The sequence below is a fragment of the Rhinichthys klamathensis genome, unplaced genomic scaffold (genome assembly GCF_029890125.1).
Source record: "Rhinichthys klamathensis goyatoka isolate OS25496 unplaced genomic scaffold, OSU_Roscu_1.1 h1tg000391l_1, whole genome shotgun sequence".
Taxonomy (NCBI): domain Eukaryota; kingdom Metazoa; phylum Chordata; class Actinopteri; order Cypriniformes; family Leuciscidae; genus Rhinichthys; species Rhinichthys klamathensis.
In genome coordinates, this window is record NW_026606894.1 from 1,844,368 (window position 1) to 1,861,855 (window position 17,488).

The window sequence follows — 17,488 nt, forward strand, 5'->3', positions numbered from 1 at the left end:
GCATGAAGTTCAAAACAAGAAGGGTATAGCCTTATAAAAAACGTGAATATCGCGGTTGCTGCGGTTACTTGCAATCCTCTGCGGTTACTGCTGCTGATATACCTCTGCGTCCTCTGTCGTCTACACCAGTGCAAGTTTGTGAAAGCAGTTGTATCAACACTCTGGAAGGGGGATTGTTCTTTACAACCATCCATACTCCATTAATTTGCAGTTAAATGTCTATAATAATTGTATCAATATGTTGCATAACTACAGTCCTGTAATTCAACAGCTGGAAAAAAAATATGCTTTTTTCAAAAACACTTATCTTAATCTCGAAGATCGGATCGGATCGGATCGAATCGAATCGAATCGAATAATGATAATCGATTCAAGATCTTGAGAATCGGAATCGAATCGATTCTTGAAATTTGAATCGAAACCCAGCACTAATATTGGCATCATTAAGAACTAATAGGTAATTATGACAAATTATAAAGAATTACTAATTAATTACTATTCTCAACATTAACCTGTCTGAGACGTTAGCAATAGTCTTTTTTACTCTTTTACTCTTTACTCTCAAGGACTACTAGTGATCTGGACCATTATGTTAAAAGTGAAATTTTTCACTTTAAAATAATGGTCCAGATCACTTCCTGCATAGTGACTAGGTAACACTTGAGTAATTAGTGATGCAGTAATTAGTGTAATGACTGATTACGTCTCAGACACATGATAATGTTCTTTATAATTTCAGTTAGTTATTAATGAGGCTAATCTCATTAAGTAATTATTGATTAACTAATAAGGAACCATCTCCTTAATTTGAAATTACTTACTAATTAGTTAAACCTTTCAGTTAATAGTAGTAGCTGAAGTGTTAATGTAGTACTACTCATTAATCCTGCAAAGTTACTTATTAATGATTGACCATTATTCCAAAGTGTTACCCAAAAAGTTTTTTTGCCTGTTTTATCGTCCCTTTGGCTTCAACTCAAATAGATGTCTGATTCCACTGATTTCCTTCATTTATATGAAAGCTCTTTCTGTCTCTCTCGCTGTCACATTTCAGATCATCACATTCTTCAACAATGAGGTCTACACCAACGACAACCATGCCAGTCGTCTGTCCTTCGCGGGCGACTACCTGAACGGAGACTCCTCTCTCCTCATCAGTGATCTGCAGCTGACGGACTCTGGAGAATACCACTGTAAGGTCAAGACTGGCGGAAAATACCACTGGAGCCAAGTCAACCTCATTGTGCTGGGTAAGGCTCGTCTTCCTGGAATCAGCTCCCAACCATTTCCTCCATCAGCCAGCCTCACACTGATTCAATTTGATCATCATTCAGATTACAAAATTTGGCCATCATTGACGTAACCTAGAAATATGATTGGTTGCATTTGCTGGCCAGTCACTCTCAACTCTGGTGGCTGGTTATGTTTGCTTCACTTTGGATGGTAAATCGAGAGGATGTTAATTTGAAATGATGGGATGAGAGAACATTGATTGAGCTCTATCTCTTAAAAACAGAAGAGGCAGAATTACGAGCTTATGTGATTTCTCTTCTTCTAGCAAAACAGTTTACTGTCATCCCAAATGAGGTTCAGATGAGCTTCTCATGATTTGATATTTTGCTATGTCTGGCATCCATTATTAGACCATAGGGTTTCCAAGCCGTCATTCAAACACAGTATCTCTGACACCACAGCGAAAAGAAAGACGTTAGACTCATCTCTATCATATGCTTTAGCTGCGTAGTTCCTATTTTCAAGGACTCGCAGGCTTATGCCAAGCAGTTTGAAGTTGTATATCACGTCCTAATTTTATTTCTTAAATCATTTTATTACCAGATTAGTACGTTAGCCACAGAGGGACAGGATATTGGTGTAAAGTTGAAAGAAAGAGAAAAAGAAAGGGAAAAGAGAGATAAATGGGAGGATGAATTGATGTAAATCCGGCCTCCACCCTAGAGTTTCTCTCATGTATTAGCATATCACAGAAGATTAGCTCAATTCTGCCTTCCCATAATCCTCATTCTCCACCCCCTGTTTCTCTCGCTACTCTTCTTTTTTTCTTTCCTCTCCGTCACTCTATAAACACATTACAGAGAGTTAGTGTTCACATGAGGATGTTATTTTCAGCCTTTATTTTCAGCCTTTATCGAAATTTGCAGTTGAGAGTGGACAGGAAATGACGCACACGCATTAATCATAATTTGTATTAATTGCTTGCAGCTACTGTGAATGCTGGTCCATCTAAGCTCTGCTTGTTTCCTGAGATTTCTTGAATCAGAGCTAAACGAATGGGCATTGTTTCAATTGGAGTCCATCCGCATGTTCATTGATTTTCAGTATGGAGCATAAGCTGTGAAAAATCTTGTTCGCTGATTATTTTATGAGATGAGGACCGCATCCTGGAACAGTGCAGTTATTTCAGGCACCAATTGGAATTGCAAAAATAATAATTATATTGTTTCCAATCATACAGTCCACACAATCCATGGAATTTTATTTTACTGTCTTGTCTTCTTGTGAACTTGTGATCTCAACAGAACCAGACTAGATATATAATATTTTTAATTAGTTTTTATTTGTATATTTTCTGTTTTCATTAAAATTTTAGTTGTTTTTGTCATTTTTATTGATGTTTTTTTTATATATAGGCCTATGTCTATAGTTCTACATAAAAATGAGAAGTGCTGCAGTGCAACTAGCTGAAATAAATATGTTTAATTTTTGTTTTATTTTATTTCAGTTAAGGTTTATTTTATTTCCAATAACAAAAGTTTTTTTTATGGTTGTAATTCTAGTTAACTAATCCTGATTCTGTAAAATATATTGACATATACTGTACAGTGAGACCAATTTTTTTGCATTTTTCTAATTTAATACAACGTTATTAATGACAAATTATATTATCAGCATAACAACTTGAGTAACGAATGAACGTGAATTTCATATATTATGTATTTGTTGTTTTTGTCAAAACTTTCCATTGTTTAATTTTAGTTTTTCTATTTTTTCTCTGTTTAAGTAAAAAAAAAAATCTAAAATAGATAATGTTTAAATTTTTTAAAGAATGCCATTGTAGAAAATGCACACATGTATAGAGTGTTTGATATCTGGATTGGTTCCTGCATCCTTCTGATGTGTTTGTGTGTTTATAGACTGGGTCAGTATAGGGCCAGTAAGGGCCACAGAGGTCTACAGGCTGTCTCCTAACTGTCATTCAGCCTCCAGACAGATCCCTCTGGACAGGCTCATCTAACTGACCCCAGAACAGTTTAGAGCAGTGCTGTGGTAAGCAGGATGCCAGTGGGACTGGTCTGAGGTCACTTGGTAACTGTTGTGAGGCAGTGTGGTGTTTGATTTGGCTTCAGTGTCCCCTCAGATCTGCTGCGTAAGGTCATAGGGGAGTTCAAACCAGTCTGTGCACAGGACAACAAATCCTGACCTTTGCCCAAATCCTGACCCTTGCCTCCCCAAATGTCACAGTTAAGATGGATTGCCTCTTTGATATTGACTTTCCTGCAAAAAAAAAGGCAGTGTGCTGAGTTTGCAAGTTTTAGTTTCATATATGAATTCAAAATACTGCTTCAAGGTGTCAAACAATATCGATACAGATAGTTAGACCACATCTATACAGATATATATATATACAGACAAACAGATAGATAGATAGATAGAGATAGATAGATAGATAGATAGATAGATAGATAGATAGATAGATAGATAGATAGATAGATAGATAGATAGATAGATAGATAGATAGATAGATAGATAGATAGATAGATAGATAGATAGATAGATAGATAGATAGATAGATAGATAGATAGATAGATAGATAGATAGATTATTACAAGAAAAATCTTTGTTTCATGTTTTGTGCTAAAAATTCACCATCCCTGATTTAAAAGCGCAACCATTTTTCTGGATGTCATTCAACCACTAGGTGGTGTGTGTGACCCAGTCATCACCAAACATCTGGGCTGGTAACTGAAAGGTAGTTGGTTGAAACCCCACAACAAGGGTTGATACGTGATTCTGGGGCTTGTTTCTATAGTAAGCTGCTTTGGATAACAATATTAAAAGACTGATTAGTTAACATTAACACACATTTGTGTTTCCTCGTTTACAGTGAAGCCCTCTAAACCCCGCTGCTGGATGGAGGGCCGGCTTCTGGAGGGCAGCGATGTGAAACTGAGCTGTAAGTCTTCAGACGGATCTGACCCCATTCAGTACAAATGGGAGAGAGTGCTGGATAAAGGCAAGAGTGTGGGAAAACTGCCTCCCCTCGCCCTCATCGGTGAGTCAAACATCTCGCAAACCAGCATATCGTACCTTACTCTGGACAGAAAGGGGTTTTTACAGTTACTTGCTGCTAACTGTCTCAAATAATAGCCTTGAATGTCTTTCAAAGATCTGATGCCATGAACTTTACACACTTTGACAAATGCATTGCTTAGTTCTTCCACAGAAGTGCTGATTAAAGCAGATTAAACCTGTGATGTCAACAGCTCTAGTGATATTAGCCCATGCACTATAGGGTTGTGCAGTATACAATGTGAAATGTGTCAACCGGTAGAGATTTAGCTATAGCATACCTATATATTTATAACACAAACAGAAGACTATAGCCTACACTGCAAACTGAATTCAACTGATTTGCAGTCACACATGCCTTCAAAATAGATGTACTTGTGTTCAAAAGTACTTTTTTTTCTTTCTTTTTTTTAACTTATTGCTATGTTTATGCTAAACATGCCTATGCTAAACATAGTCAGACTACATTACAAAATACAAAATATTGGCTGTTGTTAGAATTCGATCTCATTGGGTTCTGCTTGGGAAAACAAAACAACTTAGCGAAAGTGCAAGAACCACACAAATTCGAGTGTAAAATGGCTTTGCAGATGGGACAGAATAATGCACTTTTTCAGAACAGTTTCTCCTGCTGACACCAGATCATCAGAGCCCCATATTGTTTTACAATCTATTTAGCCGTATGCAGTCAGTGCTGCAGGAGAGATGAACCGTGCCTTCGCCCGAGCTCAACAATTACCCACCCTCATCAATGACCACCTGCTCACTCTAATAAGCTTTCCTTGGCCGATAAACATTCCACCACTCCTGCATTCACTGCAGATAGTGGATCAGAAGAGGGATGATGGGACAGGAATGGGGGGATGAAACAGGAGGCATTGCATCCTGGATGTGTAAATGATCCAGGCGACTCAAATCACTCTGGCTGACAAAGATGCAAACGCGGTTCTCGGGTCTCAAGACACGAGCGCTTCCTCACAGGCTACAGGGAAACATTTACTGTTCATCACATCTACTGGAGTTCCAGCAGAACCATGAATCACCCTGACACACACAAACACTAATTCATTCACATAAACGCACACACTTTACTGGGTTTGCTCTCACTTCCTTCTCTGATTAAAACACTCTGTTTGATTGAAACCTGTGTAGTAAAGGAAGTCGTAAAAGACGGCACTGTTTTAGCACTGTTTTGTAGGTTCAGGATGAGTCTGGAACTGGAGAGCTACTCATACCATAATCCTGCTTCATCAGCATTGTGTTCTTGAGCAATGCACATAACACAATACACAGGAAACCTTGCTAAATATGACAAAAACACCAATATATAATTCTACTTGGGAAGTTGGGGAGACTGTTGGCGATTTTATCCCTTTTAAGTCACGATGTAACAGAAGTAGCGGCAGATTGTTTCTTTTGTATAGTGACGCTCATCTGAATGAAATGGATTCAAAAAGAAAATAATGTAGGGTGTGAACTTGAGCATCAGTTGTAGATTGGATGGAGGCAGATCTGAATGTGCGGTCAATTGTAGGAAAGGGGGTTAAGTGTGCTAAATTATTGGAGAAGTCCAGCATAAGAATTTTTCACTGGAAGATTTTGATAAAAATCAAACATATGCATGGATGAATCATTCACTATATTTTTTCTTTTATAACATTTTCTTTTATTGATCTAATCTTTTGATGTATCTGTTATACTGTATGTGGTTACAATTAATAGACTTATAATACAATAAGTCTGTTACAATTGTCCGTTTTTGTTTTGGTGGACATAGTGTACAACATTATAATTAAGTAAAGTAAAATCAAGTAATAAATTTAAATAATTCAGTCTCAGTTTTTTGTGTTTTTTTACTTAATATACCGGTATAGATAAAATCCAAAATAGTGTTTAAATAGAATTGTTTAAACATTTAATTATATTATACTATATTCAAAATATTCACATTCATTTTTCTAAACAGAAAGAGGACTTTATTCTGGCTGTGTAACTGAAGAAATGTACAACGTACAATTGCCAACATGTCTACCTAATTATCTGATAGACTGTAGTTGTCCCTCAGCTTATATATGTACAGTATATAAGTATGTTTTCCTGTTTTCAGATCTGAAGAACCCAGAGATCGTGACCTTGAGGAACTTGACGCAGGACAGCTCCGGGGTCTACAAGTGCACCGCCAGCAACGATGTAGGAGAGGAGAACTGTATCATCGAGGTCACAATGCAATGTGAGTTCTGCTCTGAGGTCAGCCTTTGCCCTGGGTGTAATAAGTGTGGATGTTATGATACTCTGATCCCGGATCAGTCGGTGGTGGCGCTTTTAGCTGGAGCTACAGCCTCAGTGTGATGGATGGAGGCTGTTTCCACACTGCAGAGAGTATTTGTATTTGTTTATTATGGGCATCATGGTTATGACACCATTGTTTCTATTGTTTTGATTCATGCAGTTTAAATCAGTGTTTCCCACCCTTTTTTTTTTTGCCACGGCACAATTTTGATAAGTAAAAAATTCCACGGCACACCACTATATAAAAATTAGGGCTGTCAGTTAAACGCGTTATTAACGGCGTTAACTCAAACCCATTTTAACGGCGTTAATTTTTTTATTGCGCGATTAACGGTCTTTTTGGCCTAGCAAACTTTGTAGTTTTTTTCACATGCTTTTGCAACAGGACGCGGCGCTGCGCTATGAAACCCATTCATTTCAATGGCTTGCGCCGCGCGAGGACGTTTTGTTGCTTCGTCGACCAAAGCGACCTTCGTTCTCCTCCCCCTCGTCAATATCAGGACCTCGTCAGTATTTCTTTCACCCTTTTATTGATGGACAGTGTTACATTGAGAGATTATTTGCTCCAAGTGAGAATGTTAGTGTGAAATTGAACACAGTATATGCCAATGTTGTTTTCAATCAAAAAACATTTGCACACAGCAAGCCGATCCACTTTTCCATGTTGATAAGAGCATTAAAATGAGAAAAAATAATGGGACAAAAAGAAATCAAGAGACATTTAGAATAGATAAAAATGTGCGATTAATTGCGATTAAATATTTTTAATCGTTTGACAGCACTAATAAAAATACAATGAAATTTCACAAACATGCATTGCTTCAAATGGCATATAAATCTAGATATTAGGCTATATTAAAAGTAGTTCTCATGTGAAAGCTTAATTAAGCCTTAATTAATTAAGCTTAAAAATAAGCCACAAACTTGTTTCCGATGCAGGGATCCTTCTAAAGTCTGAACAAAGATGCAAACAAGCTGTTTAAACTGGATGTGTCAAAGCAAACGTTCTTTCACTCTTCCTGTTGTCGATGTGTGGATGTGTCAGAAACTGAACGTGCATCTGTATACTGTATCCAGTGTAGACTGAGTCAGTGATTATAATGGGTTACATTAGCTTTTGACGCAACACACATCCAGTGTAGACAGCGACTGAATGTCAGTGGGCGGGGCCTATGGTGCGATGATGTGTAACTACTCGTCGACGTCTTGCTCTGCAGGCAGTCTTATGTAAATGTGTTTGCCTGTGTGATGTCACAGGTCACTCAATATCAAAACAAGCCTTTCTTCAAGCTTGATTAGATAAATGCTTTGTTTATTATGAGGTGGACATTTTATTCTATGAAACATGCTGGAGGTTTTAATGCTACAAAGACCTCTTATATGTCAAAAGATTGAGGCAAAGTTGATTGCTCATGTCATGAACACTTTAATATTTATAATATAGTTTTTTTTAACAATATACTGTCAAATAAAATACTATTATCATTGGTATGACACCATTGTTTCCATTGTTTTGACAGATTAAATATTGGGTAGTTTTTGTTAGTTAGTTAGTTAGTTAGTTAGTTAGTTAGTTAGTTAGTTAGTTAGTTAGTTAGTTAGTTAGTTAGTTAGTTAGTTAGTTAGTTAGTTAGTTTAGTATTACTATCTTAAAAAATACAATATTTTCCTGCTTTGCTGTCTTGGGAAAAAAAACTATTTTCCATATTCTCTTTGCACACATTCTCACACACACACACACTCACGCAAACACACACACACACACACACATTGTGTTTTAATGTTGTATGGGGAGTTTCCATAGACATAGTGATTTTTATCTGTATATTCTCTCCCCTTACACTACCCATACCCCTAAACCTACCCATCACAGAAAATTTGCTGCATTTTCACATTTTCAAAAAACATCACTTAGTATGATTTATAAGTTGTTTTCCTCATGGGTACCAAAAAAATTACCCTACAAGGACAAGGATTTCGGATAATACACACACACACATGCACACACACACACACACACAGACACACACACACACACAGACACACACACACACACACACACACACACACACACACACACACACACACACACACACACACAGACACACACACACACACACACACAAACTCATATGTTTGTTTCAATATATTAGTAAAGGCATTGGATATGCTTCCATTGATTTCATCAGATTAATGATATTTTCTATTACCTAACCCATCCCCTACCCCTAAACCTACCCATATCAAAAATGTGCAAAACACTAGATTTTAATTAAAAAGACATGTTTGGGCCAATCCAGCCAATTTATAAGCCTCTTTTATTAATGAGGATCAGTGAAAAGTCCTCACTAGTCGGTTGTCATAATATTTCACTATATAAGTAAGGGCATTTGGCCCTCACAAGTATAGCCAAACCTGCTCTCTCTCTCTCTCTCTCTCTCTCTCTCTCTCTCTCTCTCTCTCTCTCTCTCTCTCTCTCTCTCTCTCTCTCTCTCTCTCTCTCTCTCTCTCTCTTTACTGAGCACTGGGAACTACAGAAAGCCAGAGTGTGGCCATTTGTCATTGCTCTTGCTCAAATAGCCATCCTTCAGAGTGTGTGTGTAATGGTTTTGGAAGAAGCAGAAGAATTTAATGTTCACCAGAGGAGAAGATGGAGGGAGTTATATAAACTCTTGACAACTGTCCTGCACTTAGGCCTTGTGCAAGTCTTTCACAACAGAGGAAATAATATGTGAAAGAGTCGTTTTACAGTTGTGGCTGGCAAAGTTTAATTTGGGTCTGACTTATTCAGTTTTACTCGCAAGATATCTCATGAGAACACTAATAAAGTGTAAGTACCATATGGGCTCCCCTGATAATATAACGTTTAAACAATGAACAAATCAAAAGCCATTTGTCAAACAAAAATACGTGGTGCACTTAGTATTTATTTATGTTGTGCTGGCCAATATGGCAGTCACCTTAGACTGAAATACTGACACCCAGTGGCATGAATGTAGAATCATGCAAAAGAAAGTTGTCAGGTACCATTGGCATTGTAGAAATGCTATTAGTAGTCAGACATGATTAATTTATTAACGGAGCAAAATAACCAATTATAGGAGGGTTGCTGAGTTAAAGGTACTAATATTTGGCTGGTCAATGTCACAGCGGTTGTTGCAGCAGGATCTACGTATGTGCTGTGCAGCAGTCTTTTATTACTCCAAAATTCAAAAATAACACAAAAACTCAGGATTCCCATAAATGTCAGATACCAAAAAGCAGGAGTGGAACAGCCAACAAATGTAGATAATAACAGACTACTGGAAACACAAACTGAGAGCTGTAAATACACACAAAAAAAAAAAAAAACACACTAGGGACTAAATAGTTAACAAGACACAGGTGAGACACATGAGGGCAAATCAAAAACTATGGCAACAGAAGGGCATGAACAAAGAAACTAACTCAATGGCTGGGTCCGAAATCGCCCTCTATACCCAGTCATTCACTATTCCCAACATTACTCCACTAATATAGTTCACTTGAGGGAGTGAATGAAAACGAGTGAGTGAATTCGGACACTGAATGCGCAGGAAGGGCTGCCGCGTTTGCTGTTTGATAATTATTTGAAACTTTGGCAAGCTCCAGTAGTGATGAAAAGATGTATCTTGAACTCTGTTGTGGAAACAAGAATGTATAAACATTTTAATGAAATAACTTCATAATCAATTAAAACAGATTGTATACCTGCGATATTACGCTGTAGCCACATTGGACCAGCGGTGTGGAAAATGGATGGATGGATGATTCAGCTTTAGGCGCCATCTTCTGGTCTGACATGGGAATTAATTTGGTGCGTGACTCTCACAGTGCATCATGGGTTTTTTTCTAGACTTTGAGCGTACTTCTGTTGTACAATTGTTATTGTGGTGCATTGTGGGATTCAATGAGTGCACTCGATAACGTCCACTATGGTTTCGGACACCACTACAAGCTGCCCCCTCAAATAGTGCCCTATTTAAGAGTATAGGGGTGATTTTGGACACAGCCACAAGTCCAACTGAAGCAAAACACAAACACAGACCAGATGTGACTGTCATGTAATCTCAATTTGGCTGCCCTCATGAGGCGACCTGCTTTATGTAAAATAATAATAATAATTACACTTTACAAAAGGGTCCCATTAACTAACAATTAGCTAAACATTTTTTACAGTATTAATTAATTTGTATTTACATTAGTTAAAAATACAACTGTTCACTGTTCGTTATCTCATGTTAACAGATATAACCTTTTGATTTTATTAATGCATTACTAAATGTTGAAAGCTTTATAAATACTTTAGAATATGTTTTCATTGTTAGTTAATGTTAACCTAGTATGTTAACAAATGGAACCGTATTGTAAAGTGTTACCTAAAATGCTGTTATTAGAGTATTAATATGACTGTGGGTTTTAATGAGGGAAAAAATGACTTTATGCACCTTTAAGTGCTTATAACTTATGTAATTTTCTTGGTTAATTGTACAGCATTGCATGTCAAACAGATGTCATCTGTTCCTTACTTTCAGATACAGATTTTGAAAGCCAAGTTGCTGTACAAAAAAATGTATATCCATGTGCAATGGTGTAACAATGTAAATGTAATTGCTTTTAGACATTCAGCTGAAATTAGGTTTAGAATATAATGATTGCTCATTTTATGTTGTTAAAAAATATATGTTTTTATTTTTGATGTACATGTTGAGGGCTGTATGGATTTTTTTTTCTTTTTTTTTTTCTTTTTATTATAAATGCAAACTGACACATCATTTTTACCACAGTTTAGAAGTCGAATGATTCTCTGCTTTGCAGCATGCCTATAAACATCCCTTTACCAGGGTACAATTAGATTTATGTGCATGTAAATGTAACATATTTAAAAAAAAAAAAAAAAATCCACTCCAATTGTTTTCGTGATAGTATAATTTGTGATGATTTTCTTCTACTAATTTGAAACATTTTCACTGGTGTCCTTAGGGTTTTGCTCTTTATAATTTTTGAATTCTTGTCATCATATGAATGAGGCAAATCCGATATGATGTAATGACGTTTGACAATATGACAGAAATGTCCTTCTGTGTGTTTAGATGTGCGAGGCATTGGTGTGGTGGCTGGCGCTGTGGTTGGCGTTTCATTCGGCGTTCTCCTCCTCATTCTCATCATCTGGCTGGTCTTCCGCAAGAAGGAGAAGAAGAAATATGAGGAGGAGGAGACACCTAATGAGATCAGGTGAGATCTCAGTATTGACTGTGTTTTTATAGTTCCACTTTCACTCTTAAAGGAACTCTCCGACTTTTTGGGATTTTTGCCTATTCACCTTATCCCCCAGAGTTAGATAAGTCCGCCGTCAGTCCATACCTTTTTCATCTCCGTGCGTGCTAGAAGTCTGTTTGACGCACCCACCGCTAGCCTAGCTTAGCACAAAGACTGGATCTAAATGGTTGCAGCTAGCATACTAATCCAAATAAGTGACAAAATAACGCAAACATTTTCGCGCTCTGAGACGCGCTCTCTGCTCCTCACCACGGCGCGTCTCAGGTGCTGCGGTTATCACTCCGCCCAAGTAGCAGTGCTTCGCCTTCAGAGAATATAGTTCCCCAGGGGCGTAGGAGCCATTATACGTGGGGGGGACATGTCCCCCCCACATTTCAAAATCGAAGTTTTGTCCCCCCCACTATTTCCCAATGTAAGATTTTGTTTTGCATTGCCTGCCTATCTCTGCCGATTTCGGAGTCTCCAAATGAATCCATTCGGCAACTTTTAAATAAATAATTCAATTTTTTAAAAACGGCCGAACTCTTCAGCTGCTAATCTCGTTGTCAGTCGACCATGATCGCGCACCGCTCGCGCACGCGCATCTAGGTGACACGGATAAATGTACGCAACAATATATAATGAGTGTTCCTGGGAGATCCTAGTTGCGCGGGATGTGGAAGCGTAATACATAAAGTGCCCTGGCCTTGAATGACAAGGTAAGGAAAATAAGACTAAATCTAAATTAAATGACCAAGACTAGGTTGGCCATGTGATTTTTCTCAGGAGATGTTTCGAGCATTTTACTTCAGACACCGGATTATCAGCAAACTGCCAAGAGAACTGCTAGCTGGCTACTCAAAATAAACTAGCAATCTATTCAGGCAGCATATTTGTGTTTGATCTGTGTGAATTACAGAAATATAAGACTTGCTAGACCTACTTTTAGCTACCAAGGAACCTTTCCACAAGGATAGATTGATTTTATTTTTCAATCTATCCTTGGAGGGTAAGCTAGGTGGTTAATGGAAATTAAATCAACCATTTATTTGAATTTTTTATTTTTAGTTAATCAGTAGGCTACATGACTGATTAACAGTAATGTAAATGCTAAATGTCCTAATACCTGTTGATACTACAACAATGCAAAGTATATGCTCTTAACCTTGCAGTTTTTCACATATCATGTAAGACTCATTTTCTCAATTTCTTTGCACAAAACTCTCCAGAAAGTGCCATTTAATGGTTTATTTTTAAAAAAAAATTCCCGGGGGAGCATACCCCCGGACCCCCCTAGGGAGAGCCCACATAATAAATCACAATTTAATCACTGCTTAGAAACAAACTAAGTAATACAGTCTGTTCCCATAAGTCAAAATTGCTTCTAGGCCCCTGGTTCCCAGTATTTATACGGTTAAAATATGTCTGTGTCTCATGTGACTTTGTTTTTTGTACACTCTGTGACTATACAAATCACAACATGTAAATAGGAAAATGTTTGGGTTATTTTGTCACTTATTTGGATTAGTATGCTAGCTGCAACCATTTTCATCCAGTCTTTGTGCTAAGCTAGGCTAGCGGTGGGTGTGTCAAACAGACTTATAGCACGCACGGAGATGAAAAAGGTATGGATGGACCTATCTAACTCTGGGGGATAAGGTGAATAGGCTAAAGTCCCAAAAAGTCGGAGTGTTCCTTTAATATTACCTATTTGAGTATGTTTAGGATGGAACACACACTTCATATTGTCTTCAGGTCAATCTTTATAATACATTAGACAGCTGTTACTGTATTTAGGCCTATATAGTGACAGAACTTTACTCTTTCTACTCACATGAATAATGCATCCTCAAACCATGGCTGTATCTCTGAATTATGCACACACAAACATGGGGACCGTTCTCGTGCACATTCACTGTCATGATCTCTTATGCCAGTTTAGCACATTTACACCTGATTTCACAGGCAAGGCTTAAAGGTGCATTGTGTAAAATTTAGGAGGATCTGTAGACAGAAATGCAATATCATATACATAACTATGTTTTCAGTGGTGTATAAAGACCTTACATAATGAACCGTTATGTTTTTATTACCTTAGAATGAGCCATTTCTATCTATATACACCGCGGGTCCCCTTACAGTGAAATTCCAAGATGTTTCTACAGTGGCCCTAAACGGACAAACTACTACAGAGTGCGTTTCGTCACTATGTTGTTCTTCGTACAAAGAAGCGAGCTAAAGTCAGCGAATAAAACACTGGCACAATGATGATCAAGTAACAATAATATTCGCAATAACATATTGTTTTACTAAATAATAAAGTAAACATAATTTCTTAATTTATCTTTGTAAAGAAACCTCATTGCTTAACTGCTTACATCTTTTCCTGTCGGCCACCGTAACTTCTGTTGGTGACAATTTGCAACCTCACCACTAGATCCCGCTAAAAGTCACACACTGCACCTTTAAGCTAGTCCCAGACTAAAATGAATGTTCGAGCTGTTTTAACTGAAAGAAACTTGCATTGGCATATAGTATCTTAAAAAAATGTCACTGCCATTTCTTTGTCTCAAGACGCACACCAGATTTTTTAAAGGTATGTTTATAAAAGCTACTTAAATTTAAGGCCTAATACTGTCTTAATCTAAGCCCTGTCTGTGAAACCAGGCCTAAGTTTTGTAATACTGGAGGTTACAGTACCTTGTAGCAAGTACATTACAAACATTGTACAAACATGAATTGCCAGGATTGTCATGATACCAAATGTATAGTTGATTCAATACACCTGAAATGTCTTTTATCAATTCCATTATAAAAAAACAACAACTAATAACTAATATGCTATTGAACTCTCTTCTTTATTTAAAAATATTTTATAATAAATATATAAATAGAGTAAATAGTGCTTGAAGCTTTTCTGTCTATCAGGATAAAATATATAAGTGAATATTCAAAAATGTCAAATAAAATGTAAATGTAAAACACTAATAATAATCCTATATAAAGACCAGCTTTTGTTTGTTTGTTTATTTGTTTTTGAATATATTAATTTTATGTTTATGTAATTATGTTTAATTATATAAAATGGCAGCACGTTTAGGCACAGCCTACAATGGTTATACTTGAGCTTTATTTTTTTATTTTCTATTTTAATATTGACTTCTCCAACCATGTCTATTTTTTCATTACTTTTGTAGAGAGGATGCAGAAGCTCCAAAAGCCAAGCTGGTGAAGCCCAACTCCCTGTCCTCGTCCCGCTCTGGAAGCTCCCGCTCCGGTGCTTCCTCTACACAGTCCATGGTGCACAACAGCGCACTCCGAAGCCAACGTCCACGGCCACCCGCTGTCGCCGCTCTCAAGGAGAACGGACAGCCCCACGGCTTCCCCCAGTCTCCCCCGGCCTACACGCAGGTCGTGCCCAAAACCCCAGAACCCCCTGCCACCCCAAAGTTCAGACCCCCGAATCCTCCGGTGGGCATGGCCATCCCGGCGGGAGTCATGGTCCCTGCTCAAAGCAAGGCCTTTCAGACAGTGTAGAGAGTAAAGGAAACGCAGCCTGATGCAGGCCTCTGTACAAGACAACACACAGTGACTCTTCCAAAAGTTGCATCTACGATTGGAAAAAAACCCTATAAAATAAAAACATAATTAAAGGATGTACGTAAAAATAAACTCAATCATATATCACAAATCTAAAAAGTTGAATGCATATTTACAAGGGAAAATACAAAGTGCTTGCCCCCCTACTGAAGTATTAAAAGAAAACAAGACAGGAACTGAAGAACAAGAATTTTTTATTCTCATTCTTTGGTTCTCTCTACTTCTTTTGATCTCATGGTGCAGTCTGACCCTTTTTTCACTTTATTTGTTTCCCTTTTTGAACTCTTGAAGGCAGTGGGGTGGAAAGATTTCCCCAAGTGCAGTTTATTTATTTATTGAATCAGAGAGGTCAAAGGACCAAGGGCAGGCTGGGATGATGAAACACGATGGGGAGGGGAAGGTCCAGCGACTGCCCCCATGAAGAGAAATGGACAGGGACGGACTGGGACTAAAAAACGGCCCTGGACTTTGGCCCAAAGAAGTCGGCGCGCGGAAACTCGACAACAATAACGCCTGCCGCCTGGCATGAGTGTCACATGACTTCAATTGTGGCTCATGATACTACCATCCAAATTATAGCTAACAGCATATTATACAATCTATTCCATGCTGTCTTAAAATGAATTTATTACTTAATAATCTTAATTAATGTATGCAGTAATTAATCTTAGCTACTGCACAAATAATAATACCACATCTAAATGAAAATAGGCTGGCCCTACACCATTACAAATGTAACTTCTGTATTAAAAATCTTCAAAGTTTGTAAGCATTAACTGTAACATTACCAACATTTTTAAAAGTAAAAGCACAACATATTTCTTAATATTAGCTACTGCATGTTGCATTTTACAGCTAAAATGTTGAAGTTTAGCTGTTTTAACTACTGTAATCATTAAAAATGTAGCAAGCTGAATATCACTTCCTAACATCATCCCTAGCAAGTAACTTGCAAATAAATTTCTGATTAATTCGGTTCGGGAGTAGTAAAGATAAAAGCCAGCCCGCACTGGTTGGGACCTTGTATGCGCTTCGTGAGGCACACACACACACTAGCACACACACGCAAGGTCTCTAGCTCGCTCCCTCTCTCTGCCGTGCGCGCGCTACGCATGCGCGCTCTTGCTCGCTCTAGATTCCGGGAGATTTTAAGTAATTTGCGGGCATCAGGGAGCCGCTATTAATATGCGGGAGACTCCCGGAACTTCCGGGAGACTTGGTATGTCTGTGACTGCGTGTGTGGCGGGTGGTGGGCCGGCCCGCCGGCCGTCCTGGAGTACCGGCCGTTCTGTGATTCTCCAGATCACACAGATGGCCAGTCCGCCCCTGGAAATGGAGGATATTACCCGAGAACCTGTAGTTCCTGTTGATGGCGATGGCGATGGGGGTGGCTCTGGGAATACGAACTGTCCATCTCATTTGCAAAGTTCTCATTCATTTTCTTTCCAGAATGCAATGCACACATTGACTGTGGCCCACACTTCAAATTCAAAGGCAATTTTATTAATACCTTAACAATCTACTAACAAGAAGAATACTTGAAGTGATTGGAAAACATGACCCCTCGATGGAAATTCCAGTGGATGACAGCATGTCATTGATGTAGTGGCATAGAGAGACTTCAGTGGGTCAGTAAATGCAGAACACACTCGGGTCAATTCCCTAAATGAGTGCGCTATACCTTAATGTGCTATATTTCACAAAAAACACCCGCTGTCCAGTTTAACTGTATTTAAATGGTCGTTGTTAATCGTTTTTTCCCCCCCGCAAACCCAAAACCAAAAGTAAATTAGGCTGATTATTGTACCTTTTCACCAAAAATCTATGCTACTGTGTTTGCCTGCCACAAAGTTTTGCTATTACTGCCTACAGCAAGTAGACGGTAAAAGAAATGTTTAGGAGATTTGGTCTAAGCAAATTTTCTTGCAAATGATGATTAAATGACGGAAAAGAGCATTTTAACCCAAAGTGTCATGCAGTCGAGCGAACTTTAATCACCATTTCAGGTGCCTAG

At 38.1% G+C, this 17,488-nt stretch overlaps 1 protein-coding gene across 1 annotated transcript in view; it reads left to right on the forward strand.

Moving 5' to 3' along the window:
• Positions 1-15,898, forward strand: part of clmpb (CXADR like membrane protein b) — a 111,846-nt gene extending 95,948 nt beyond the window's left edge. Inside the window, exons 3-7 of the mRNA XM_056234228.1 lie at positions 1,055-1,250; positions 4,124-4,291; positions 6,416-6,538; positions 11,709-11,850; positions 15,072-15,898. Coding sequence (XP_056090203.1) covers positions 1,055-1,250; positions 4,124-4,291; positions 6,416-6,538; positions 11,709-11,850; positions 15,072-15,411 — 969 coding nt within the window. The 3' untranslated portion in view covers positions 15,412-15,898. The remainder of the gene's footprint in view (positions 1-1,054; positions 1,251-4,123; positions 4,292-6,415; positions 6,539-11,708; positions 11,851-15,071) is intronic.
• The last annotated feature ends 1,590 nt before the right edge of the window (positions 15,899-17,488 follow it).